The sequence below is a fragment of the Polypterus senegalus genome, chromosome 17 (assembly GCF_016835505.1).
Source record: "Polypterus senegalus isolate Bchr_013 chromosome 17, ASM1683550v1, whole genome shotgun sequence".
Lineage (NCBI taxonomy): Eukaryota > Metazoa > Chordata > Cladistia > Polypteriformes > Polypteridae > Polypterus > Polypterus senegalus.
In genome coordinates this window covers 38,257,819-38,284,018 of record NC_053170.1, presented here as the reverse complement: position 1 = coordinate 38,284,018, position 26,200 = coordinate 38,257,819, and the positions used below count along the sequence as shown (strand labels likewise).

Genomic DNA, 26,200 nt, shown 5'->3' with positions numbered 1-26,200 from the left:
TGCCTGACTTACATTAGCTCTGTAACGTGCGTGAATATTAGCTCAAAGTCACTTCCCACTTCATGACTTAGTCACAGTTCCCATTGCTTGTTACTTTTTCCTACTTCTAATGCAAAATGTCACCCCAAAATCTGAATCATAGTAAAGGCTGCGTGTGAATGTGTGAGTGTATTTGTCTGATAGCAGAAAAAAAAATGGCATTGAACAGCCACAACAGGAAGCTGGGTCTGACATTTTTGCTGCATTGCAATTAATTTGCAAAACACAGAACAAGTGTTAAAGAACCTGGTAGATAAAACTTGACTGAGCATCTGTTAACTAAATAATTTCATTGGCAAAATTATTGTATTGCATTTATTTTGGCAGTGCTACAGTCCACCAGTGGATATGTTTACATTTTAAATGATGGCTTCTCTTGCAATGTAGTATTTTGCACCTGAAGAAAGAATATCTTCTTATATAATACGCTACCATGGCTGTCCATTTGTCTGTCCAGGATTTTAAATCACCTGTAGCTCACGAACTGTTTGAGCTATTGACCTGAAATTTGGTACACATGTACTACACGACGTCTACTATCTGCTTTCGGGGTGATGATTGACCTCCAAGGTTATTCCTCTTTTAATTTTTATTTTATTTTATTGTAGAATTAACTCTCGGAAGCGGCCAGCAGGGTGGCCGTGCAGCGCATGCGTACGGGTGCCGTTCTCATCCCTACCACCTTTGCCATCACTTCCACTACCTCTTCGTATTTTAAATAATTCTTGATGCAGATTGAAAGCTTAAGTGCCAGTTTAAGTTAAAAATTAAGCAAAAACGTACTAAGACATTGCAACACAAACACTGACTTAATCAATTTTAACCCGAAAAGATGCCAACGAAAGAAGAGAAGAAGCAGCAGGCCGCTAGGGTGGAGAAAAGAAGAGCTGTTCAGGAAGCAGCAAGCACATCAACCTCTGAGCAAACGAACAAATGTACAGAGAAAGAGGATGAAAACTAGGAATGCTCAAGTCAAGTGTATTCACTGCACACTGGTTTGCAATATCTTCTGTCTTCTTATATTTTTACAATTTTACAGTGGCAAAAAAAAAAAAAATATATGAACCCTTTAGAATAACCTGGTATTATGCAATAACTGGACATGAATGAAAATGAAATCTGATCTTCATCTGAGCCACAAGTATAGACAAACGCAACATGCTTCAACTAATAATGCAAAAACATTTAGAAGCTTTCAATGTCTTTGTTGAATACACCCATCAAACATTCACAGTGTGCTGTAAAACATGGGTGAACCCTTGGGTTTAATAACTGGTCCTTCCTTCTTTGGCTGCAGTAACCTCTAACAAGAGCTTCCGGTAGCTGCAAATCAGACCGGCACAATGATCAGGAGGAATTCTGGACCATTCTTCATTACAGAAGCAGAGGGTTATGGTGCGAGGAATCCTATTAGAATTGGATAAAGAGTGGTGTCCCACAGGGGTTAGTGCTAGGGCAACTGCTATTGTTAATATATATATACTGCTCAAAAGAATTAAAGGAACACTTTTTAATCAGAGTATAGCATAAAGTCAATGAAACTTATGGGATATTAATCTGGTCAGTTAAGTAGCAGAGGGGGTTGTTAATCAGTTTCAGCTGCTGTGGTGTTAATGAAATTAACAACAGATGCACTAGAGGGGCAACAATGAGATGACCCCCAAAACAGGAATGGTTTAACAGGTGGAGGCCACTGACATTTTTCCCTCCTCATCTTTTCTGACTGTTTCTTCACTAGTTTTGCATTTGGCTACAGTCAGTGTCACTGCTAGTAGCATGAGGCGATACCTGGACCCTACAGAGGTTGCACAGGTAGTCCAACTTCTCCAGGATGGCACATCAATACGTGTCATTGCCAGAAGGTTTGCTGTGTCTCCCTGCACAGTCTCAAGGGCATGGAGGAGATTCTAGGAGACAAGCAGTTACTCTAGGAGAGCTGGAGAGGGCCATAGAAGGTCCATAACCCATCAGCAGGACCAGTATCTGCTCCTTTGGGCAAGGAGGAACAGGATGAGCACTGCCAGAGCCCTATAAAATGACCTCCAGCAGGCCACTGGTGTGAATGTCTCTGACCAAACAACCAGAAAGACTTCATGAGGGTGACCCAAGGGCCTCATGTCCTCTAATGGGCCCTGAGCTCACTGCCCAGCAGCATGCAGCTCGATTGGCATTCGCCATAGAATACCAGAATTGGCAGATGCACCACTGGTGCCCTGTGCTTTTTACAGATGAGAGCAGGTTCACCCTGAGCACGTGACAGAAGTGAAAGGGTCTGGAGAAGCCTTGCAGAACATTATGCTGCCTGTAACATCATTCAGTATGAGCGGTTTGGTGGTGGGTTAATGATTGTCTGGGGAGGCATATCCATGGAGGGTCACACAGACCGCTACAGGCTTGACAAAGGCACCTTGGCTGCCATTAGGTATCAGGATGAAATCCTTGGACCCATTGTCAGACCCTATGCTGGTACAGTGGCTCCTGGTGCACGACAATTCCTGGCCTCATGTGGTGAGAGTATGCAGGCAGTTCCTGGAGGATGAAGGAATTGATACCATTGACTGGCCACCACACTTTCCTGACCTAAATCCAATAGAACACCTCTGGGACATTATGTTTTGCTCCATTCAATGCCACCAGGTTGCACCTCAGACTGTCCAGGAGCTCAGTGATGCCCTGGTCCAGATCTGGGAGGAGATCCCCCACAACACCATCTGTCATCTCATTAGAAGCATGCACCGATGTTGTCAGGCATGTATACAAGAACACAGGGGCCATACAAAGTGCTGCGTACAATTTTGAGTTGCTGCAATTAAATTTTGGCAAAATGGACTAGCCTGCCACATAATTTTTTCACTCTGATTTTGGGGCGTCTTTGAATTCAGGGCTCTGTAGGTTGATCATTTTTATTTCCGTCAAACGATGTGGCATCCTTTCGTTCCTAACACATTACCCAGTCTATATCAGTATAAATATCCAGGAGGATTTGTTTTTCCCATTGAGATCTGATGTGTTTTCAAAGTGTTCCTTTAATTTTTTTGAGCAGTTTATATATATATATATATATATATATATATATATATATATATATATATATATATATATACACAGTGAATGATGTGGATAGGAATTTAAGTCACAAGCTGGTTAAGTTTACAGATGATACCAAGATAGGTGGAGTGGCAGACAATCTTGAATCATCACAGAGGGACTTGGGCAGCATAGAGGCTTGGGCAGACTTGTGACAGATGAAATTCAATGTCAAGAAATGTGAAGTATTAGACGTAGGATTTAAAAATGTTAGGTATGAATACACAGTAGGAGGTCTGTAAATTTAAAGCACGGGAAGAAGTCATATTGGACTTGACACTATACACTGCCAGACAGTGTTCAGAAGCCATCACAAAGCCTAACAGAATGTTACGTTATATATATAGCGCCCAGATACGTACAGCACAAGTCCAGTGTTAATTAATGTCTGTGATGTTACCACCTGTTGGAATGACAAATGCAGTGTATTTTTATTACTACAAATGTTTGTGAACGGGTGGCACAGTGGTAGTGCTGCTGCCTTGCAGTAAGAAGGCCAGAGGTTGTGTCCCAGGTTCTCCCCTGTGTGGGTTTTTTCAGGGTGCTCCGGTTTCCTCCCTCTGCATTTTAGATAAATTGGTGACACTAAACTGGCCCTAGTGTGTTGATGTGTGTGTGTCTTTGCCCTACGATGGACTGGCATCCTTTCCAGGGTTTCTTCCTGCCTTATACCTTAAGCTGGCTGGGATAGGCTCAAACCAACTCCAAAATGACCCTGGTCTGGATTAAGCGAGTTAGAGAATAACAGGACATGTTTGTGATACACCATCCGTTGGAATGACAGAAACCAGATAGACACACGGGCACTTACCCTTTTATTAAAGTAGATATGTTTGCTTTTCACTTTTCTCTTTTGGTAATACTCATGTGAGAAATACACTTGAATGGAGACAAAAACATTTACATATGTTTTTATTATATGGCCATTGTTATTTGTCTACTAATAATCCTCTTCCTGGGTTCAAGTATGGCACAGATTGTCCTGTTTGGGCCCTCAGATTAAAAAGTTTACGAACCCCTGGCATACAAGAATAATAGAGTGCTAAAGTCAGACTTGAGCGAGTATTCAAAAATAGCACGACTTGAACCAACGAAGAAGGGGCCTGACAGTCCAGCCGAGTTCTCCAGCCTGTGGATCACAATCCAGCGGCCAACAGCATCACAGGTGGTGCAGAGGCCTTGCAACTTGCAGATATCTGTTTTGGTGAATGTTAGATAGATATGGTTTACACCGTGTTCCTGTGCTGCAACTGGGGCAAAAGTGATTGTTTTCATAATGGTTGTGTTTTTTAAGATAAGACCATTAGGGATTATCAAGTTCTCTAAAATATTTTATAACTGGTCTGTAAAGAACACGATTGGTTTTAAATATCCTTAGAGCATTATTACAAAATAAAACCTAGTTAGTTCAGGATAAATAACCACAGGAGTCTTTACAGATACAACGCCTATGCTGTGAATGCTCTGCAGCATGTACTCCGTTATACATATTAATATTATACTGATAACTTCTGAGGAGCATTAGTCTAAGGACATATAGAAATCCATTTTACTTCCCACATATTATCCATTTCAGTGCAGGGTTCCTCATAGTCCTAGCTTTCAGTCAATTATTTCCAATGGAAGTCCCAACCAGGAACCCAAGCTGTTTCATCACGTGGTGGGTGCAGCAACGTGCAATGCAATGCAGCCCAGAAATCTGTTTTAACTTAGCATATACCCATTTCATAAACAGTATTTTACTTCTAAGATCACAATTTAAAAGATTAAAAAAACACTATGTCCTGTGTTGGCTGGGATTGGCTCCAGCAGACCCCCGTGACCCTGTAGTTAGGATATAGTGGGTTGGATAATGGATGGATGGATATGTCTACAGAATGGATTTACTTGCAAACTGTACTGCCATTTTATTGAGGGGCAGAAAAGTTCAATGACAGCCTCTAACCACAAAACTACACTAAGCAAGATAAATTCAAAAGATCACAGCTACTTTATAAAACACACAGTGGTTTTTCTTTCCTATTTTAAATTGTTGTTACTATGAAAATAAATGTGTAAAAACATGTTGAGAAAAACTAATTCAACACAATTAGCATTTTTGAGCATTACTAGCAAGATTTGAATATATATGCCAATATAGGAACAGGCCATAGACATCAGGAAGCAGAAGTCAGACCACACAGACATCTGCACTGGAGGGGATGCGGTCAAAAGGGTGAGCAGCTTACAATTTCTTGGGAGTTTCTATCATGGATGTGCTGAAGCGGACACAATACATTTCAGGTCTTTTCAAATAGACTCACCTGCACCTCTGTTTTCTCAGACAACTAAAGTCGGCTCTCATTTCTCCATCTGTTCTCACAAACATTGACAGGTGCACAGTGGAGACCATTGTTATGGCAGCATAGCATCCTGGTAGAGCATCTGCTCAGCTCAGCTCATGATTGTAAAGCACTGCAGAGTGTAGTGAAGGTGACACAGGATATTAACAGATTCCCAGCTGCCTTCTGTCCAGGAGATGCGCAGCACTCACTGCCTTAGTAAGGTAAACAGGACAATTAAAGACCTCAGCTATCACACAGAGTTTCTTTACTCACTCCGACATTCTAAATATGGTCCACTGCATTGAAGGGAGGGCTGCTGGTGGGATGATGAAGTGTAGGGGAGATGTCATGAGTCTTTAAGGAGTGGAAAGTGAGGAATTTAATGGGAGAAGACTCAAGGTACAGGAAGGAGAAGACATGAACACATATAGACGTATCACCAGAGAGGCAGCAGGAGGAAAACAGCAGGAGGTATCAGGATGGGTGATGATAAAAGGATGCAAACAAATTAGACTCATCAAGACAGCTGACCCTTACCAGAGGGATAGTGGTGGGGAAGAAAAAGCATCGGTGACAACAGAAGCTGTTTATCCATTATCCACTCCCAGCAACTGTTTCACTCTTTGTGGATTTCACAGTTAAATGTTTTTATTTCCAATGTTTTTTTGCAAAAAACTAAGGAATAAAAGAAGCACATACACACTTGGGCTGACTTTTTAAACATGGCATTTGCCAACAGAATTAATAAGTAATAGCAGAAAACAAAGCTATTCCAAAATATTTTAACAACATACAAACTAAACAAAATAAATATATAGAATTAGATATATTGTTTATGTAGTGAAAAAAAAATCAGTTTTACTGTTTTATTTCACAGCTGCAATATTAAATAAAGTTTTCACTATCACCCCAGAAATTACCAAAATAAAATCAAGTTATTACTAGAGACTATTCAACGTCTTTAAGAAAATTATTTTGTGAGACAGAGAAAATGCTACTATATTAAAGAGGATGAGAAATGGAAAGGCCATTGGTCCAAATGCCATATCTATGGAAGCATGGAGGTGTTTAGGAGAGATGGCAGTGGAGTTTTTAACCAGATTGTTTAATGGAATCTTGGAAAGTGAGAGGATGCGTGAGGAGTGGAGAAGAAGTGTACATTTAAGAATAAGGGGGATGTGCAGGACTGCTGTAACTACAGGGGAATAAAATTGATGAGCCACAGCATGAAGTTATGGGAAAGAGTAGTGGAAGCTAGGTTAAGAAGTGAGGTGATGATTAGTGAGCAGCAGTAAGGCTTCATGCCAAGAAAGAGCACCACAGATGCAATCTTTGCTCTAAGGATGTTGATGGAGAAGTTTAGAGAAGGCCAGAAGGAGTTGTATTGCATCTTTGTGGACCTGGAGAAAGCATATGACAGGGTACCTCGAGAGGAGCTGTGATATTGTATGAGGAATTCGGGAGTGGCAGAGAAATACATAAGAGTTGTTCAGGATATGTACGAGGGAAGTGTGACAGTGGCGAAGTCTGCGGTGGGAGCGACGGATGCATTCAATGTGGAGGTGGGCTCTAAGCCCTTTCTTATTTGCAATGGTGATGGACAGGTTGACAGACGAGATTAGACAGAAGACCCCATGGATTATGATGTTTGCTGATGACATTGTGATCTGTAGCGATAGTAGGGAGCAGGTTGAGGAGACCTTGGAGAGGTAGAGATGTGCTCTAGAGAGGAGAGGAATGAAAGTCAATAGGAACAAGACAGAATACATGTGTGTAAATGAGAGGGAGGTCAGTGGAATGGTGAGGATACAGGGAGTAGAGTTGGCGAAGGTAGATGAGTTTAAATACTTGGGATCAACAGTACAGAGTAATGGGGATTGTGGAAGAGAGAAGAAGAGAGTGCTGGCAGGGTGGAATGGGTGGAGAAGAAAGTCAGGAGTAATTTGTGACAGACAGGTATCCGCAAGAGTGAAAGGGAAGGTCTACAGGACGGTAGTGAGACCAGCTATGTTACAGACCAGAAAGCAGGAGACAGAGCTGGAGGTAGCAGAGTTAATGATGCTAAGATTTGCACTGGGTGTGATGAGGATGGACAGGATTAGAAATAAGGACATTAGAGGGTCAGCTCAAGTTGGACGGTTGGAAGACAAAGTCAGAGAGGCGAGATTACGTTGGTTTGGACATGTGCAGAGGAGAGATGCTGGGTATATTTGGAGAAGGATAGAGCTGGCAGAGAAGAGGAAAAGAGGAAGGCCAAAGCGAAGGTTTATGGATGGGTGAAAGAGGACATGCAGGTGATGAGTTTAACAGAACAAGATGCAGAGGACAGAAAGATATGGAAGAAGATGATCCGCTGTGGCAACCCCTAACGGGAGCAGCTGAAAGAAGAAGATGATTAAAGTAATCCAGACCCATAACACTATTCATCCTTATCAAATTGCATTTCCAATTATGTTCCAACGTCATCACACTCACATGCTGCATTATGAAATAAATCAACCTTAGTGGCTGGGGAGAATTGATTAAATGTAGGTGTTGTATTAGCACTTAGTTCTTATGAAGACTTATTCTTCATTTGCTGTTTATTCAAGATGGTAATCAATCACATTGCTTTGTTGAACTCATGGTCTCCCAGAGGCTGTTTTACATGAGATGTGTGAAACAGCAATTGTTTTTTGAATCTCCATATCTTACCCATACAAGTCTGAAATGAAAGTGAATTAATTAAGCCATAACACATGTCAGGTAATAGTAAAAATGTGTTTATTTAATAAGTTACAGGCAAATTTAGATTGGTTAGACGGGAGTTCCTTCTTTTAAGACAGAGGTCTCTTTTGGAGAGGATTCATCTAATAGTTTTCGCTTTTCTGCCAGTCTTTTCTGTTTCACCTCATTGAACACCTATGTAAAAACAGAGAAATATATACATTCAAAATGTAATACATCCACATTTTTGTTTAAAGCAATTCACATTAACAATAGATTGAAAATACACTGAAAATAAATTGGTAGGTAGGTTATCTTCCTTTTCCTATAAAAGCTTTCTTTGCCTGTCCATAGCAAAGTAGAAAGATACACAACTGAACCCGACTGGCTACAGAGAAAATTAAAATGAATACAACAGAGGCTGCCTTTAATAAAATGTGGCATTACAGCATTTGATAAAGTATGACACTACATAAAGAGGTAGACAGTAATGTATTAACTATTCGGGTTTAATAAATTGTTTAAAACTACAATTATTACAAAAACGTTAATGACCATCTTAAAGGTCCAGCTGTCAAAATTCATGGTGAAATGCTGGCTTCAATAGAGGAAAAATTATTCTTCAAGAAATAAATGCAAATGAAGCATTATTAAAAGTCTGAGTATGACACAACCTGCAGACCAACTGACCTATTTACAGTATATAATCAGAAAGTTTACCATATAATACCAACTATCGAAAACAGATCACTAAATATCAAACTAATTTTTACATTAGGGCCAGTGCTGCACTCAGACATGTTATTTCTACACTGAAAACTTAAAAACCACTGTATATCAGTCTAAGAGAGAATCAGATTGGAAAACATTATTATTCTCCTTAATGCAACTTTACTTGCAGAACCAGTTCTATAGGTTTATAAGAAACCAAAATACATAAAATTGTTTTCAAACATGGAAGATAAAAGTGAATGCAAACGTAATATGGAATATGCAATCATCAGGATTGAATTAAAAAAAGGACAACAAGGCAATGTCATCCTAGCCAAAGCAAGCTGTAGTCTGTCAGTACCAACGCACTGCAGAATAACAAGAAAAACACCGCTCTCATGGATTCTGATCACAACTGATCTGAAAATGCACAATGGCTCATACCACTGGTAGAATCAAACCACATGATTACAGGATATCCAGTCTTCAGAGGGAAACTACAATGCTCACGTCAACTCTCTAAAAATATTACTAGTTTTTCAAAAAAGAAAGCAATTTCCAATGATTACATTCATTTGATGTGGTTAAGCAGGCCAATTGCATAAAGCAAAAAAGACAACAGCACAGACCATGCTACAGAATGAATTGATGGCATTCCTGTTCGGTTACAATTATTTTATTTCCTTTGAAATATAGTAATTTATAGATTATTTAATGAACTCCGACTAAAGCTCCTTTTCATACAAGCAGGCTATGCAAGACAAAAAATGATAAATTACTAGTTTGAAGCCACTAGCAACTGAAAGCTAGAGGTGATGTCTTGGCAAACACAATCCATCAATTTATCAGGCCCACATTTACTATGTTTCTTGGTAATCTACCTCCTCAAATTATGTGTAAGCTAAGTCAAAAAAGCTAAACATTGTTAACAGTTTTATGTAGTTTGCTTATGTCAATGCGTTTTAGCTACATTCAGGTAGCAGTTTTTACAAGTAAGTGCAGAATTTTACTTTTTATATGCAAGCAAAAAATATTTGTAAATTGGACAGACTCCGACATAAAGTAACTTCTCTAAATCTATGCTGAGGAGAAAACTGTAACAATATTTAAAAGCAGTAAAAGATGCAATATAATACAACCAAATTACAAAAGATTTTAAATACAAAAGATATGGTTATAAAGTAAAAACTACTGGAATGTCTGTGGGTGGGCGCTTGACAAACAAAACAGTAAATAAACAACTGAGGGCAAAACAGTAAAAAGAAAGATGTGCAAAGTATTAAGTAAATGCAAGACGCAAAATTATAAACATAATACAATAACAACAACAACATGCTAGGGTGAAGATTAGCATAACTGGAGGAAACACTATAGAGTCTATTGGCTTCTAGCAAAAAAAAAAAAGAAGTGGTGCCATGGTGGAACGAGATGGAGGCTAAATGTTCTTCAGGATAACAAATTATGGAGTGCTTCAGTAAGAGCAAGAAGTATGAGCTGAACTTGTTGGCAAAGAAATAAGCATTCCCACTTAACTTCTAGAACTTACTTTAATACACAGAGCCTTCTTGGCAGCCCAGCGACGAGTCACTCTTCTGTAATACTCGGGTGGAAACGTATAAACAATTCCCAGCTGCTGACAGACATTTTCAAAAGTTTCATAGGAAGTAAGCCGAAGATTCTTTAGCATCTTTTTCCTCCTGTCAACTGCCATAAGCATTCGTCTCTTATTGGACTTGTCCTGCAAAAGGGTTCCCCATACATTCTATAACTAAAGTAGCCTGTGCATTATCATACAGATGTTCACAAGTTTCAAATCTTGTGTACGTATAGTAGAATCTATTTATTGCTACCTTTGGGTATTTATGGAGATGCTCCTGAAGATTGCGAATCTTCACAGTTAGAACAGCAACTAAAATTAAATAAACACAAATGTTCATTAGAATAGCTCTTTACACTGTTTTTTCTTTTTTGTTTGTTACTATACTCTGATTATAACATTAATCAATCAATCAATCAACATTTATTTTATATAGCACATATTCATACAAAAAATGTAGCTCAAAGTGCTTTACAAAATGAATAGAAAAATAGAAGACACAATAATAAACATAAGTCAACATTAATTAACATAGAATAAGTAAGGTAATTTATAATTAATAATTAATTTATAATTGCCATAATTACACTATAGAAAAACTGAATATTTCCTATGTAAAAAATACTTTATATTTTCCCTTTAAGCTCAACACCAGTACACCAGACTTAGATGTAGACTTATTGAATCAAACCAAATTGATAAGAACAAACAATAATGTAAAAAGGAGAATTCTTACTTCTAAAACACAAGGCTGAATGATGACTGATTTTTTTATTAAGAGAATTTACCAAGTACATATATGGCATCACACAAAACATTAACAGGCTTAAAAAGTGTCCCTGGTCTGTCAGGATTGGAACAACTGACAACATTAACACAGCAAATTATTGACTTAAAGACTAACTCTTCATTAGCTTCCATCCTGAATGCTGTCCTTTTCTCCACTTCCTCTTTTGACTGCACTGTATAGATCAGACACAGTGATTGGGTAAAATGCACTCTAATTCAGTATTTCATGGAAACTGGAACTCTGACCAAAACAAAATCAAAAATGCATAAAATAGCAATAGGCCATGCCATGAAAAGGTATCTGTTCCAAGTGGTTTTCTACATATCTTTTACAACTGTTTTGTGAAACAGTCAGCCATAAACCCAGTATTAGGTAAAAGCTAGTCTATGAGAACAGATATCTATGAAAGATATGCAACATCTGTGTGCACTACTTAAAAGTAATGGCCAACTTGAATGCCACTATCAGCAGTAACAACTCAAACCAGGGGATATTAATCACTCTCCCACATAACACTTTTGCAATTCACAGCAAGAGTATCAGAATGAAGTCTTTAAAAGCAATTATGGTATACCTACCAGGAGTGATGCATAAGGGAGTACACATTTTCCTGTAGCAAAAATAGCAATCTTGCAGTCTCTCTCAGTATACATTTACAGTTAAGCCTATAAATATTTGGACAGAGACAACATTTTTCTAATTTTGGTTCTGTACATTACCACAATGAATTTTAAATGAAACAACTCAGATGCAGTTGAAGTGCAGACTTTCAGCTTTAATTCAGTGGGTTGAACAAAACGATTGCATAAAAATGTGAGGCAACTAAAGCGTTTTTTTTTTTTAACACAATCGATTTATTTCAGGGGCTCAAAAGTAATTGGACAATTGTCTCAAAGGCTATTTCATGGGCAGATGTGAGCAAATCCGTCATTATGTCATTATCAATTAAACAGATGAAAGGCCTGGAGTTGATTTGAGGTGTGGTACTTGCATGTGGAAGATTGTGCTGTGAACAGACAACATGCGGTCAAAGGAGCTCTCCATGCAGGTGAAAGAAGCCATCCTTAAGCTGCAAAAACAGAAAAAACCCATCCGAGAAATTGCTACAATATTACGAGTGGCAAAATCTACAGTTTGGTACATCCTGAGAAAGAAAGCAAGCACTGGTGAACTCAGCAATGCAAAAAGACCTGGATGTCCACAGAAAACAACAGTGGTGGATGATCGCAGAATCATTTCCATGGTGAAGAGAAACCCCTTCACAACAGCCAACCAAGTGAACAACACTCTCCTGGGGGTAGGCGTAGTGATATCCAAGTCTACCATAAAGAGAAGACTGCATGAAAGTAAATACAGAGGGTGTACTGCCAGGTGCAAGCCACTTATAAGCCTCAAGAATAGAAAGGCTAGATTGGACTTTGCTAAAGAACATCTAAAAATGCCAGCACAGTTCTGGAAAAACATTCTTTGGACAGATGAAATCAAGATCAACCTCTACCAGAATGATGGCAAGAAAAAAGTATGAAGAAGGCGTGGAACAGCTTATTATTCAAAGCATACCACATTATCTGTAAAACACGGTGGAGGCAGTGTGATGGCTTGGGCGTGCATGGCTGCCAATGGCACTGGGACACTAGTGTTTATTGATGATGTGACACAGGACAGAAGCAGCCGAATGAATTCTGAGGTGTTCAGAGACATACTGTCTGCTCAAATCCAGCTAATTGATTGGGTGGCGTTTCATGATACAGATGGACAATGACCCAAAACATACAGCCAAAGCAACCCAGGAGTTTATTAAAGCAACGAAGTGGAAAATTCTTATATGGCCAAGTCAGTCACCTGATCTTAACCCAATTGAGCATGCATTTCACTTGTTGAAGACTAAACTTCAGACAGAAAGGCCCACGAACAAACAGCAACTGAAAGCCGCTGCAGTAAAGGCCTGGCAGAGCATTAAAAAGGAGGAAACCCAGCATCTGGTGATGTCCATGAATTCAAGACTTCAGGCTGTCATTGCCAGCAAAGGGTTTTCAACCAAGTATTAGAAATGAACATTTTATTTCCATTTATTTAATTTGTCCAATTACTTCCGAGCCCCTGAAATGAAGGGATTGTGTTAAAAATGCTTTAGTTGCCTTTAGTTGTTCAACCCACTGAATTAAAGCTGAAAGTCTGCACTTCAACTGCATCGGAGTTGTTACATTTAAAATTCATTGTGGTAATGTACAGAACCAAAATTAGATAATATAATTATCTGGACAGAGACAACTTTTTTCTAACCGTATATGTGTTCATCCCCATCTACTCAGAGAGTCTAACTGCCCACCTGCTCAAAACTTCAGTACTACAAATGCTTTTCTCCTCCTGACTCTCCCTCACTCTCTCTTTATACAGTACTACAACTTCTCCTACTCCCTCTAGTTACTCCTTTCTCCAACTCATGTTGAGACTCAGAACCTGAAAGAGTCACTGGCTGAAGGTAACTTTAACCCTCTTCCAATGGACCTTCAGTTAATTCTGTGTATATTCAGGAATAAGATGGGTTTATACAGTCTCAAAGCCAACAAGCTGATGTTCTCTGCTAGCCAAAGACCACTGCCTCTATTAGCTTTCTGTCATCTTTAAAAATCAGAATCAGAAATAAAATTACCAACTGATAAATTTCAAAAATGTATAGATATTTATGCATTTTTTCTATAAAAATATTAGTAAAAGCATTTTCATAACAGTGCAATACATACAGTATGAACAAATAATACATACTTTGCACTTCACTGGAACTCCGATCATATGGGCTACTCCTGACTTTGTCTATTAGCTCTTCTCTTTTTACTTCCAGCTTCTCTTTCTAAGAAATCCATGAAAACAACAAATGCTGCAATTAATTTTTTTTTTTTTACAAAATTACTGACCTGATGAATTTGCACAGGCGACCATATTCCATACTACTAGAAGCCAATTCAAAGAAACAATAACATCTTTTTCATCTGTGCAGAAGATGCACTGGAAAATATAATCACTGAATGCAGTCAACATTTTAAAGTGCTGAAGAAATCTGGACCTATACTTTCACAAGTTATATCTCAGAATTTCACTATTTTGAAGGAAATAAAAGATTTTGTGAAAGGTACTACTCCAGAACATTTCAACAAGATAAGTCATGTTGTCCTTGCATTCCATAAGCTATCAGCTGAGAATGTTTAAGGAGGTTAATAATTATTTTGAGACAGTAAAATTTATAACTATGCATGATATGTGTATCCCAATTGAATGGATAGACTATACTAATGAAAAAATGTTTAAATTGTTTATGGAACTAGAAGCTGTAATATTAAAATCAATTATCTTTTTAATTTACCCAAGCATGTAATGCTCTTGTAACTGTTTTCAGTGACTGAACTTTACAAAGAGTTTGTACACTATGGCTTTACTTGCTTTGGGTTTCTGCTCAGTGCTGGATATAAATATAAGCTTTTATCTACTAGTGTTCTGTAGTAAGGTTGTTAGTTCCTTTAGCAAAGCTTACCTTATGAAAATAGCAACAGGTGACACTCATGTACAAATTCACACACACTCAGCCCAGGTAATTTGGAGTTATCAATTCTTTTAACGTGTGAGATTTTGGGAGGAAACCCACACAGACACATTGCACACAGGCAGAGCCTAGGCGAGGACTCTGAACTCTGGAGCTTGTAGACTGGTGCCACATCCAATACAAACTCCTATAGTGCAACAAATGCTGTTAGCAGGCTATAGCCTCTATGACTCGGAGCAGAATAAAGCATATTTATCACAAGATGGGATGTCAAATTATGATAATCTTGGAGGAGCCTTCTTGGTGCATAATACTGGCCTCAAGGTAAAGTCCGTTTATACAGGGTGACACAAAAAAACGGGAACTTTTAAAAAACCCAATAAAAATAGAAGAAATCCAACAAAAACGTTTATTGACAGCAATTGCACCACTACAACTTGCCTTTTAAGAGACAGTAATCCAAATTATCAATGTCTGAAAATTACGTCCTGTAGATGGCATCCTCCTGTACGTATGCATTCTTCCAATCTGCTGTTGACGTTCCCCATTGATCGCTGCAACATCCCAGCTGGTATACCACGAATTACATCTTAAATTCTTAGTTTCAATTCATTCAGTGTCTTTGGCCAAGTCGTGTAGACCCGACTCTTAAGGTAGCCCCACAAGAAAAAAATCACAAACGGACAAATCCGGTGATCTTGAGGGCCAGGGAACGTCACCGAATCTTGAGATGAAAAATTCTCGCATAGCTGCCATTGATTGCCTTGTAGTGTGCGATGTAGCACCATCCTGTTGAAACTAGGTTTCGTGAAGTTGTGGAAAATTATTCAATGCAGGTGCAACAAAAGATTGCAACATCTCAACATAAAAGTTCCCATTTTTCTGTGTCACCCTGTACATATATGACCTGAGAATTTTGATTTTTATTTCAAATGCCAGACTCACTTTTGATTGACAATTACATACTAAAATTTGCACGTACATGTTCTGGCTTTTGCATTTTAGTATTTCCATTATTTTAAGTTATGTGCACTAAAAACTAGAAAGCCCTACACTACCTACAGTTTAATTTCCCATGAAGTAACCAAGGTTTACTATACTTTATTAAAAAAAAAAAAAATACAGATTACACTTACACGACTTGCAAGTTCCAGCGTAAGCAGTTTTTTAACTACACCATCAGTTCTGTGGGAAAAAAAAGCCAACTGTATTACTCATCACATTTTAATTTTGGTAGAGAATACACCAAACCTACCACTTAAGGTGTCAGATACTGAATAAAAGATACCCATGGTCATTTATAGTTAGTCTCCTTTTCATTTTAAAAGGACAATGAGCATTAAAACAGCCTCTTCTGCATTTTAGATTATATATGAAGGGAGATGAGAGGTACATACAAAAAAAAAAAAACACATTTATTGGAAGAGAACCAAAGGTCAAAAGCTATATAGGATTAACCCAAGCAAAAAACTGTTAAAAGGAACCAGATTTATATATTTCTACTATATGAAATTTGAAGCACAGAACTATGCAAGACTGGTGCAGATGCAGATGCAGAGGACAGGAAGAAAGCTGTTGTGCTATGGCAACCTCTAAAGGGAGCAGCCAAAAGAAGGTACTATTATATCGTGCATCCCAAGGCTTTCTGTCTAACCTTAATATATAGGATGGTGCAGATCTAATTATGGAATTTTCATTACGCTATAACTGATGTTTATTACACAGAGAATTCAGAAAAAAATATTTTTGTTGCCTATAGATGACAGAACCTGCCCTGCATTCCAAAATGGCGGGGAGACGGTTGTCAGTAGAACAGCGGGTGTGTTGTGTTCGCCTTTTCATAATTAGATCTGGACCACCCTGTATATTACATAAATACATACAGTTCTTTCATCATGTTATGTTTTATGTATAAAGAATAACTTACAATTAATCATTCACCATTTGTTATTTACAGTGGTCAATCAACTTAATTTAAGAACACCCACCATGAAGAAGTAAATTGTATTGTGTATGCTACCCACAGCACTGGTAAACCATTCATTTGTTTTAGTTTTTGATTTGTACTCAAGACATTCGCAACTGTAAGAAAGGCGGTTTTTAATGAAATGGAAAAACAGCCATTAAAAAAATATCTGTGCACAAAACAAAGCATATTACATTTAAAACACCACTGACCAACTTGGATTATGTAAAGTAATTAAATGTACAGACATACTGTTCAGCAAGTTTAACTGGAACAAACGCTTGTTTCAACATTGTAGGGGTCAAACCATCCAGTTGGCTAGGAACATCTGTTGTGAAGCAAATTTAAAAATGCATATATAAATAAACCATTGCAATTTTTACTTTTGTATTTTTTCTTTAAATAACTAACTGTTCCTAATATGCAGTACTAGAGGATGACATACCAGTATAATCAAAGAAAATTAAAATTGAAGAGTACAGGAACTTAAAAAGGTGCCTGTACATTCCTGAGCTGATTAAGAACACATAACAAGTATTACTAGTAAAATGCTTTTGAAATATTTCCAGGTGGTCTATTCAATACATTAAAACACAGATATGCAAGATACAAAATGCAACCATTTTAATATTTTTGTATGATATACTGCATTTATTAGAAATGTTTACACAAAGGGAAAGTATGGAAACATCATAATTGATTAAATATAAATAACTGGTACTCAGGAAGATAACTGGTCACATACACCACATATCAAAAGTAAGGAATGACTAGCTTTATCCTAATAGACCATGCAAAAAGATTACAGCCAAATATTAAATTAGCAGAAAATGCATGCTAGTCACCCAAAGTGTCCACTAGATATTGATTTCTTTTTGTGAACAACACAGCATATTTATAACTAAAGTAAAGACAGATTAACATTAAATATGAAAACACATTAGCTTGAAAATGGCAATTTTGAAATACTAAATATGCAAACATGTCTTTATTTTACCTGGCTTCTTTGGAACAGCCTTTCCATAATACCTGCATGGCTGGAAATGTAAACTTCCATTACCTAAAATATTTAAGCACTAGATGTATTATGTATATTCACATACTACAATTATATTTTATGAAGCATTGAGCCGTATCTCTGGGACATACAAAACATAGCAGCAGACAGACAACAAACTAGTATATTAAAGGAGTGCTTCAGTTGAACTTTTTGGCATTCTCATCCACTGACAGCCTCTTCTACAACAAGAATATAAATAATTTACTTTGGATATTTGCTTATTTTATGTTTAAAGGATGTGGCCAGATCTATAACCTGATAAATCTTCTGCTGATTTTCACATCCTGCCTTCTAAAATTATCTAAAAGGGGAATTCCTGCAATCAGCTGCTGCAATAATATAACAGTACAGTACAAGGATAAAAAAAACATTTATTATTAAAATAGGCTTGTCAATACAGGTTTGGATTTTGAATTTTTCATTTTTGTATCCTGAAAAACCTTGAAACATATTTGCAAATGAAAATTAATTCCAAAAATGTACAGTTTACAAAAAGACCTAAAAAAAAAGCACCAATAATTACCACAGACAGTTTGGCATGATTTGCTGAACAGCACGCAATACATTATTTTATACAGTTGTAGATGTTCAAATCAACTACAACAGCAAGTCCATAAATAGAACAAGAAAGACACTACATTTCTACTGAGAATAATCACCATCATCATCATCAAAGTGGTTGTCATTTTATAGTTGAGAAATTGGTGTTTTAGATGTGGTTAAAGTCAACCTGTCGATGGTGAAAGCATTTTCACATTTACTGATCATTCTACAACTGGATAAATAAATGTCAACTTGTGACATAACAAATAATTTGTATTCATTTAGTGTGTACATAGCCACATCCAGAAATACTAAAATCTTGTACATCCTAACTGATACATAGTGTTGTGAAAAAACTACATGCACTTTTAAGTCTATGGTTTTGAGATTATTCCAAGGGGGATGTTTTATGAATTTTACTTTGTCACTTGAAAAAATAAATACTTTCGATTTGAGTGTGACCTGTAATTAAGGATTAGAGAGACAAGATTCCATCAATGTACTTGGAAAGTGAATTACAATTTAAAATGTTTTCAGATGAAGCTGTGGATAAAAATGTAGTTAACAGCACCTACTGTATTTAGAGGTGAGTATTCTTTATGGAGTAAACACACAGACAAAAAGGCAAACCAACTGCTCCACTGTTAACATTGTTTTTTTATTTATGATACTAAAGATATTAAAAATTTAAAGCAAATAACCTATACTTAAGAAACGGGTAGACTGAATAAATGCCTGTTCACTAACAGAATAACTGCAATAACCACTTTTCTTACATAAATCATTTTTTCAGGAGGAAAACTGGAGGCAAGTTATGCACAGTAATCATGCATTGTTTTAACAGCAAAATAAACAACAACAAAAAAAAAAAAAAACTATGAAGGAGACTGGTTAGAACAAAAACCTGAAGATGAACAAACCAGTAACTGAGGCTGGGAGCTGTGGCTTGTGCAGATCTTTACACAATTTTCTACTTAACATCTGTTTTGTTAGTGCATGACACAATGTTATTTCGTTCGAATTATATGTAATTTTGATATGTTTTTTTTTATTGTTATTATTAACCATTTAAATTGAGGCCTGATAGTATTTTCACATTTGCTCAATCACAATCAAAGGAATTATCAAACCAAACAATTATCTGAAAGCATTATTCTAGTCTTAGTACTCTGTAATGTTTAAAGCTGAATGTAAAATTATAAACAGTTATTAATGTTTTCTAATTTTTATTCCCCAAAGTCCAGAAGTCACACATTTTGCTATGCTGAGCCTCAATTTAGTTTTGCTTAGTCAGAAAGGAGTATTTGATGGCAGTCTGCAGAGACATTTTGCCAGAAAGAAAAAAAAGGTTTCTTTTGACCCTCTTGAATATAGTCTGTGCTGATGAAAACTATTCAGGACTTCTGAGCTTACTACCCTAAAAGGCCCTCTGTTTTTTACAAATTAGATCTCTGCATCAAAGGTATTAAAGCAGGAAGACCAATATTCCCTTCAGGCTGATCCTATATTAGGGAAAAAAATAAAATCAGATTTCTGGCCTTTTTCTCTATTTGTTCTGAAGCCACGACTGACCTGTTTAAATCAAAACCAAATTCTGGGGCAGGGCTTACTATCGCAAACTGTTGTAATATTTGTGCTTTGATTATGATTTTGTACTTGGTAAGATAGTAGGACATCTTTTTCACATATACAGTATATGTTCCTATAACATTTCATTAAAATGTTAAGACGGTTCTATTAATTTCAACCAAATGAGAAGTCAAGCAAAATGACACCTTTTGTTGCCTAACTAAAAAGATTACAACACGCAAGCTTTTGAGGCAACTCAGGCCCCTTCTTCAGGCAAGATGTAATCATTTTAATTTCAACCAGTAATCTTACATTGTGTGACTTATACAAGAACGGTAATAATTATTAGGTGTCTGACAGAAAAGAGAGGATTCATTTCAGATATATTAAGAATAGCCAGCTTAAAGTTGGATGGGAATCAATTTTTTTTTAAAACTAGTTAAGATTTTTGTTATTGGGAAGGACCTAGAGAAGATGCAATTCTGATAGCCCAGTATTGAACGAAAAAGGATTGTGGAACTGTTCGTCTTTTATTGTAGCTATTTCTGTTTAATTTAAAGTAAAACACTTACTTACTTTGAGCATTAGCATATAAATCAGTGTCACCTTGACCACTGAAGTACGATGGATGGATGGATGGATAGATAGATAGGGTGCCTCGGACTCCCGCAAGGCTTCATGGGAGTTGGTGCAGCCCTGTTGGGTTTCGCAGGTACTGCCAGGGGGTGCTGCAGTGGGAGCTGCTGGGCCCTTCTGGGCAGTAGTTTCGTCACTCCCGGAAGTGCAGCCGGGTGTTACCTGGAGCACTTCCAGGTGACTAATAAAAGGAGCCAGCAACCACCACTCAGGAGTCAGCGTCGGAAGGGAGAAGACGAAGCTGCCTAGGAGGAATGGAGGATATTTTGTAACTTTATTGGTGTTTGCTGTGCTTGGGACTGTGTACTGCCTGTGGGACACGGGGAAGACGTGTGCCCATAGGTGAAGAAAAATAAATAATTTTATTTTTACGTGTGTCTACATGTCCAAGCGGGTCAGGCGCCTATATAGCGCCTTTCACAATAGATAGATAGATGAGCAATTACAGGAGATAAACATAACAGTGCTTAAAAAATAGATTTTTTCCTGTTCTTTTCCCAAGTCAAATGCAAAACACTGATTAGATATGTATTTTGTACATAAAAGAATAAATGAACAGTTTGTCTCTTAGAAAGCCCTGTGGTACTCTGAATAATTCAAACCATCTTGCAATACCTTTAAACATTTTTTTACCCCACTTGTTAACAATTGTCTTTTAAAAAAAGAGAATCACAAGCGCCCCTAAATGATAAGAAAGTCCAAACTTAACAATGTGGATGACCATAAAATAAAAATGTTATATTGTACAACTAAAAATTGAGCAATTAAAAATAGCCATTCATTAGAAGCAATTTATTTATTTATATATATAGTGTAGTGAGATGAGCCCGACTATATCTAGCCGGTACCTCTTAACCTCTCACACCAGTTCGGGCTCCTTCCCCACCAGAGAGGTAACATTCCATGTCCCAAGAGCCAGTTTCGGAAACCCAGGGTCGGAACACCAGGGTTCCCGACTTCGGCCACCACCCAGATCACATTGCACCCGACCCCTATGGCCTCTCTTGCAGGTGGTGGGCCCACAAGAGAGCGGAACCACGTTGCTCCTTCTGGCTGAGCCTGGCTGGGCCCCGTGATCAAAGGTCCAGCCACCAGGTGCTTGCCAGCAAGTCCCTCCCCTGGGTCTGACTCCAGGGTGAGGCCCCAGGTACCCTTTCCCAGGTAATGGAAACGCAGATCCTTGATTTAAATCCATGTGGGATCTCCGGATCGAGTTAGTCTTGATCTTCACCTCAAACCTGTTTGCCTTGGGAAACCCTACCAGGAGCATGTAGCTCCCGACAACATAGCTCCGAGGATCACTAGACCACGCAAGCCCTTCTGCCACGGCAAGGCCTCAATCCTAGAAGGGACAAGGCCTCAGCTCTGGAATCATTCCGCTTGAGAGAGACTGGACTTTGTTCCACTCTGGAGTTGCTGTGGGTGAAAGGCGTCGGGCAGGGGTGGACTTGCTTATAATAATAATAATTCTTTGCATTTTTATAGCGCTTTTCTCACTACTCAAAGCACTCAGTAATTGCAGGTTAAGGGCCTTGCTCAGGGGCCCAACAAAGCAGAGTCCCTATTGGCATTTATGGGATTCGAACTGGCAACCTTCCGATTGCCAGTGCAGATCCCTGGCCTCAGAGCCACCGCTCCGCCACTTATGGCCCCCAGGCTTGAGGCCTGCACATTAGGGTTCTCCCCATTGGACGAGAGGGTTGGTTCCCTGCGCCTTCGAGTTGGAGGAAGGACTCTGACTGTTTGTGCTTATGCGCCGAACGGCAGTTCAGAGTACCCAGACTTCTTGGAGTCCCTGGAGGAAGTGCTGCGAGGCACAGCTCCTGGGGACTCTATCGTCCTGCTGGGAGACTTAAACGCTCACGTTGGCAACGACAGTGAAACCTGGAGAGGTGTGATTGGGAGGAACGGCATCCCCGATATAAACTCGAGTGGTGTTCAGTTGTTTAACTTCTGTTCTGGTCATGGATTGTCCATAATGAACACCATGTTCGAGCATAAGGGTGTCCATAAGTGCGCTTGGCACCAGGATGCCCGAGGTTGCAGCTCGATGATCAACTTTGTAATCGTGTCATTGGATCTGTGACCTTATGTCTTGGACACTTGGGTGAAGAGAGGGGCTGAGCTGTCAACTGATCACCACCTGGTGGTAAGTTGAATCAAATGGCAGAAGATTCTGCCGGACAGACCAGGCAGACCCAAACGTATAATGAGGGTCTGCTGGGAACGTCTGGCAGAGGAACCAGTCAGAAAGATCTTTAACTGCCACCTCTGGCAGAACTTCAACCTCATTCTGAGGGAGGCGAAGGACATTGAGTCTGAATGGGCCATGTTCCGAGCCTCCATTGTGGAAGCAGCAGAACAGAGCTGTGGCCGCAAAGTTGTTGGTGCCTCTCGTGGCTGCAATCCACGAACCCGGTGCTGGACACCTAAGGTTCGAGAGGCCGTCAAGTTGAAGAAAGAGTCCTATCAGGTCTGGTTCACGAGTGGGACTCCAGAGGCAGCTGAGGGGTACCAGCAGGCCAAGCGTGTGGTGGCATCGGCTGTTGCAGAGGCAAAAACTCGGGCATGGGAGGAGTTTGGGGAAGCCATGGAAAACGACTTTCAGTTGGCACCGAGAAGGTTCTGGCAAACTGTCAAGCACTTCAGGAGGGGGAAAGCGGTGCTCCACCAACACTGTGTATAGTGGAGATGGGGCCCTGCTGACTTCAACTGTAGACGTTATTGACCAGTGGAGGAATACTTAGAGGATCTTCTCAATCCCACCAGCATGTCTTCCTTAGAGGAAGCAGAGGTAGAGGACTCTGGCTGTCCATAACAGGGGCTGAGGTCGCCGAGATAGTTAAAAAGCTCCAAGGTGGTGGGGCCCCTGGTGTAGACGAGGTTCACCCTGGGTTTCTCAAGGCTCTGGATGTTGTGGGTCTGTCCTGGTTGATACGTCTCTGCAACATCGTATGGACATCGGGGGCAGTGCCTCTGGATTGGCAAACTGGGGTGATGGTCCCCCCCCCTTTTAAGAAGGGTGACTGGAGGATGTGCTCCAACTATAGGGGGATCACACTCCTCAGCCTCCCCGGTAAGGTCTATTCAGGGGTGCTGGAGAAGAGACTTCAGTCGATGGTCGAATCTCAGATTCAAGAGGAACAATGAGGATTCTGTCCCAGCTGTGGAACACTGGACCAGCTCTACACCCTGGCCAGGATCCTCCTGGAGGGGACATGGGAGTTTGCCCAACCAGTCCACATGTGTTTTGTGGATTGGAGAAGGCATTTGACAGTGTCCCTCAAAGCATCCTGTGGGGTGTGCTCCAAGAGTAAGGGGTACAAGGCTCGTTGTTACGAGCCATTCAGTCCCTGTACAGGAGGAGCAGGAGCTTCGTCTGCATTGCTGGTAATAAGTCAAACTCATTTCCTGTTCAGGTTTGACTCCACCAGGGCTGCCCTTTGTCACCGATTCTGTTCATAAGTTTTATGGACAGTATTTATAGGCACAGCCAAGGAGCGGAGGAGGTCTGGTTCGGTGACCTCAGAATCAAAGCTCTGCTATTTGTGGATGATGTGGTTCTGTTGGCCAAGTGTGAAGCGGCGGGGATGAGAGTCAGCACCTCTAAATCCGAGGCCATGGTTCCCTGCCGGAAAAAGGGTGGAATGCTCTCTCCAGGTTGGGAACACAATACTGCCTCAAGTGGAGGAGTTTAAGTATCTTGGGGTCTTGTTCACGAGTGAGGGAAAAACGGAACGGGAGGCTGACAGACAGATGGGTGGGGCATCCACAATAATGCAGGCTGTTCAACGGTCCGTCGTGGTGAAGAGAGAGCTGAACCAAAAGTCGAGGCTGTTGATTTACCAGTCAACCTACATTCGTATCCTCATATATGGCCACGAGCTTTGGGTAGCGACTGAAAGAGCAAGATCGCGGATACAAGTGGCTGAAATGAGTTTTCTCTGCAGGGTGGCTGGACTTTCCCATAGAGATAGGGTGAGAAGTCCAGTTATCCGGGAGAGACTCAGAGTAGAGTAACTGCTCTGCCGCAATGAGAGGAGTCAGTTGAGGTAGTTCGGCCATCTGGACAGGATGCCCCCTGGACACCTCCCGGGGGGGGAGGTGTTCCGGGCATGTCCCACTGGATGAAGGCCATGGGGCAGACCTAGGACACGCTGGAGGGATTACATCTCCCGGCTGGCCTGGGAACGCGTCGGGGTCCCCCCAGAGGAGCTGGAGCAGGTGGCCGGGGAGAGGGAGGTCTGGGCTTCCCTGCTTAGGCTGCTGCCCCCGCGACCCGACCTCGGATAAGGGGTGGACAATGGATGAATGGATATAGTGTAGTGAAAGCATGCATGTGCATCTTACTCAACAGTTCGACTCCACTCTGAGGTCTTGGACATAACATAAGCAGCATACATATGAGGGCAGCTAAAGTCATGATGCTTTGAACATTTTAATCTTCGTGAGTTTAAAAAAAAAAAACAACAATCTAAAGACAAACATTAAAATCCTCTTAATACAAATTTGATTTCTCTGACTAGTGACAAAGCTCTCAGCATCCCAACTATGCTACTGAGTTCAACTCACAACGTTAATGGAACAGAACAAGAACTGAAATATCACAGACTATCAGATCATTCTAAAATATACTAAAGAAATCTATTCCATGTAAGAGCTTTTGTTACGGAGACCCTGCCCACTCACCATGTGCAATGCCAAGTCCATGATGCAGACTTATACTTTTGTGAAAACAGGACAATAGCACAGACTATTTATAAACTGAGCCTTTGTTATTTGATACTAATCTGTCCTGTTCAATTTGGCTGCTCTATGGGCTTATATGTGTCAGTTTAACACTCAACCAACTAGTTCGAAAAGGGGTGCATTGGCAGTAGCTTAATTAGAAAGGAAGGTGCAGCCAACCTACTGTATGACTAAAGAATCCAACATTCTTTAGCTTCTTTGTGTGGCTAGAGAGAAGGATAAGACGGCATCCTTTGTGCACGTATATGCTGGGACATTTTACTCCTCTTATATGCCTTTCAACAATTATTGCAAATTGTGAAATACATTTTCTACTGTACCCATTTATGACGTATGTGTAAAATGGGAAACAATTTGTCTTGTGAATGAGAAAACAAAGCAACCTAATACAAATGAACAGCACACTTAAACATATCTTAAATTTTACAACAATCATACTGGAAGTAAGATGATAATGCTACATTCGTCTAACATTTCACCACACGGTATGATAGTTTCTTGGAGGAGACAGAAGAAAATACTTACATTCCTCATACTGCACCTTGCCAGGCGGACGATAGCAACAAACGGTAGGTAAAGGTCGAGATGTCACTCCTTGAGCAACCCTACAGTTTACAATGGATCCCACCTGCTTTAAATTCAGTGCTGGATAAAATATCCTCCTTAGCAGCATGGTCAATCATGAGGCGAACAAGATGTTACAGAAAGTGTACTTTAGACAGTAAAAGAACTAAAACCTATGAAAACACATCACAGATTAACACGCGGTAGCCATGCTTTTTCAGACCTGACTGCCGCACACAGATTACATCGACACGCACGCGAATCAGACTCAACAGCGCAGAGAACACGATGAGCGGATGACGTCAGAGACTTGCCTGCGAG

General features: G+C 39.6%; 1 protein-coding gene across 1 annotated transcript; it reads right to left on the bottom strand.

Moving 5' to 3' along the window:
• Positions 1-8,196: 8,196 nt before the first annotated feature.
• mrps15 (mitochondrial ribosomal protein S15) lies at positions 8,197-26,107 on the bottom strand. Its single transcript, XM_039740854.1, has 8 exons — positions 25,841-26,107; positions 17,756-17,818; positions 17,011-17,086; positions 15,929-15,977; positions 14,021-14,105; positions 10,718-10,776; positions 10,414-10,605; positions 8,197-8,351 (listed from the first exon to the last, which is right to left on the bottom strand). The coding sequence occupies exons 1-8, from the start codon at positions 25,986-25,988 to the stop codon at positions 8,247-8,249; spliced, it is 777 nt and encodes a 258-aa protein (XP_039596788.1). The 5' UTR covers positions 25,989-26,107; the 3' UTR covers positions 8,197-8,246.
• Positions 26,108-26,200: the final 93 nt, after the last annotated feature.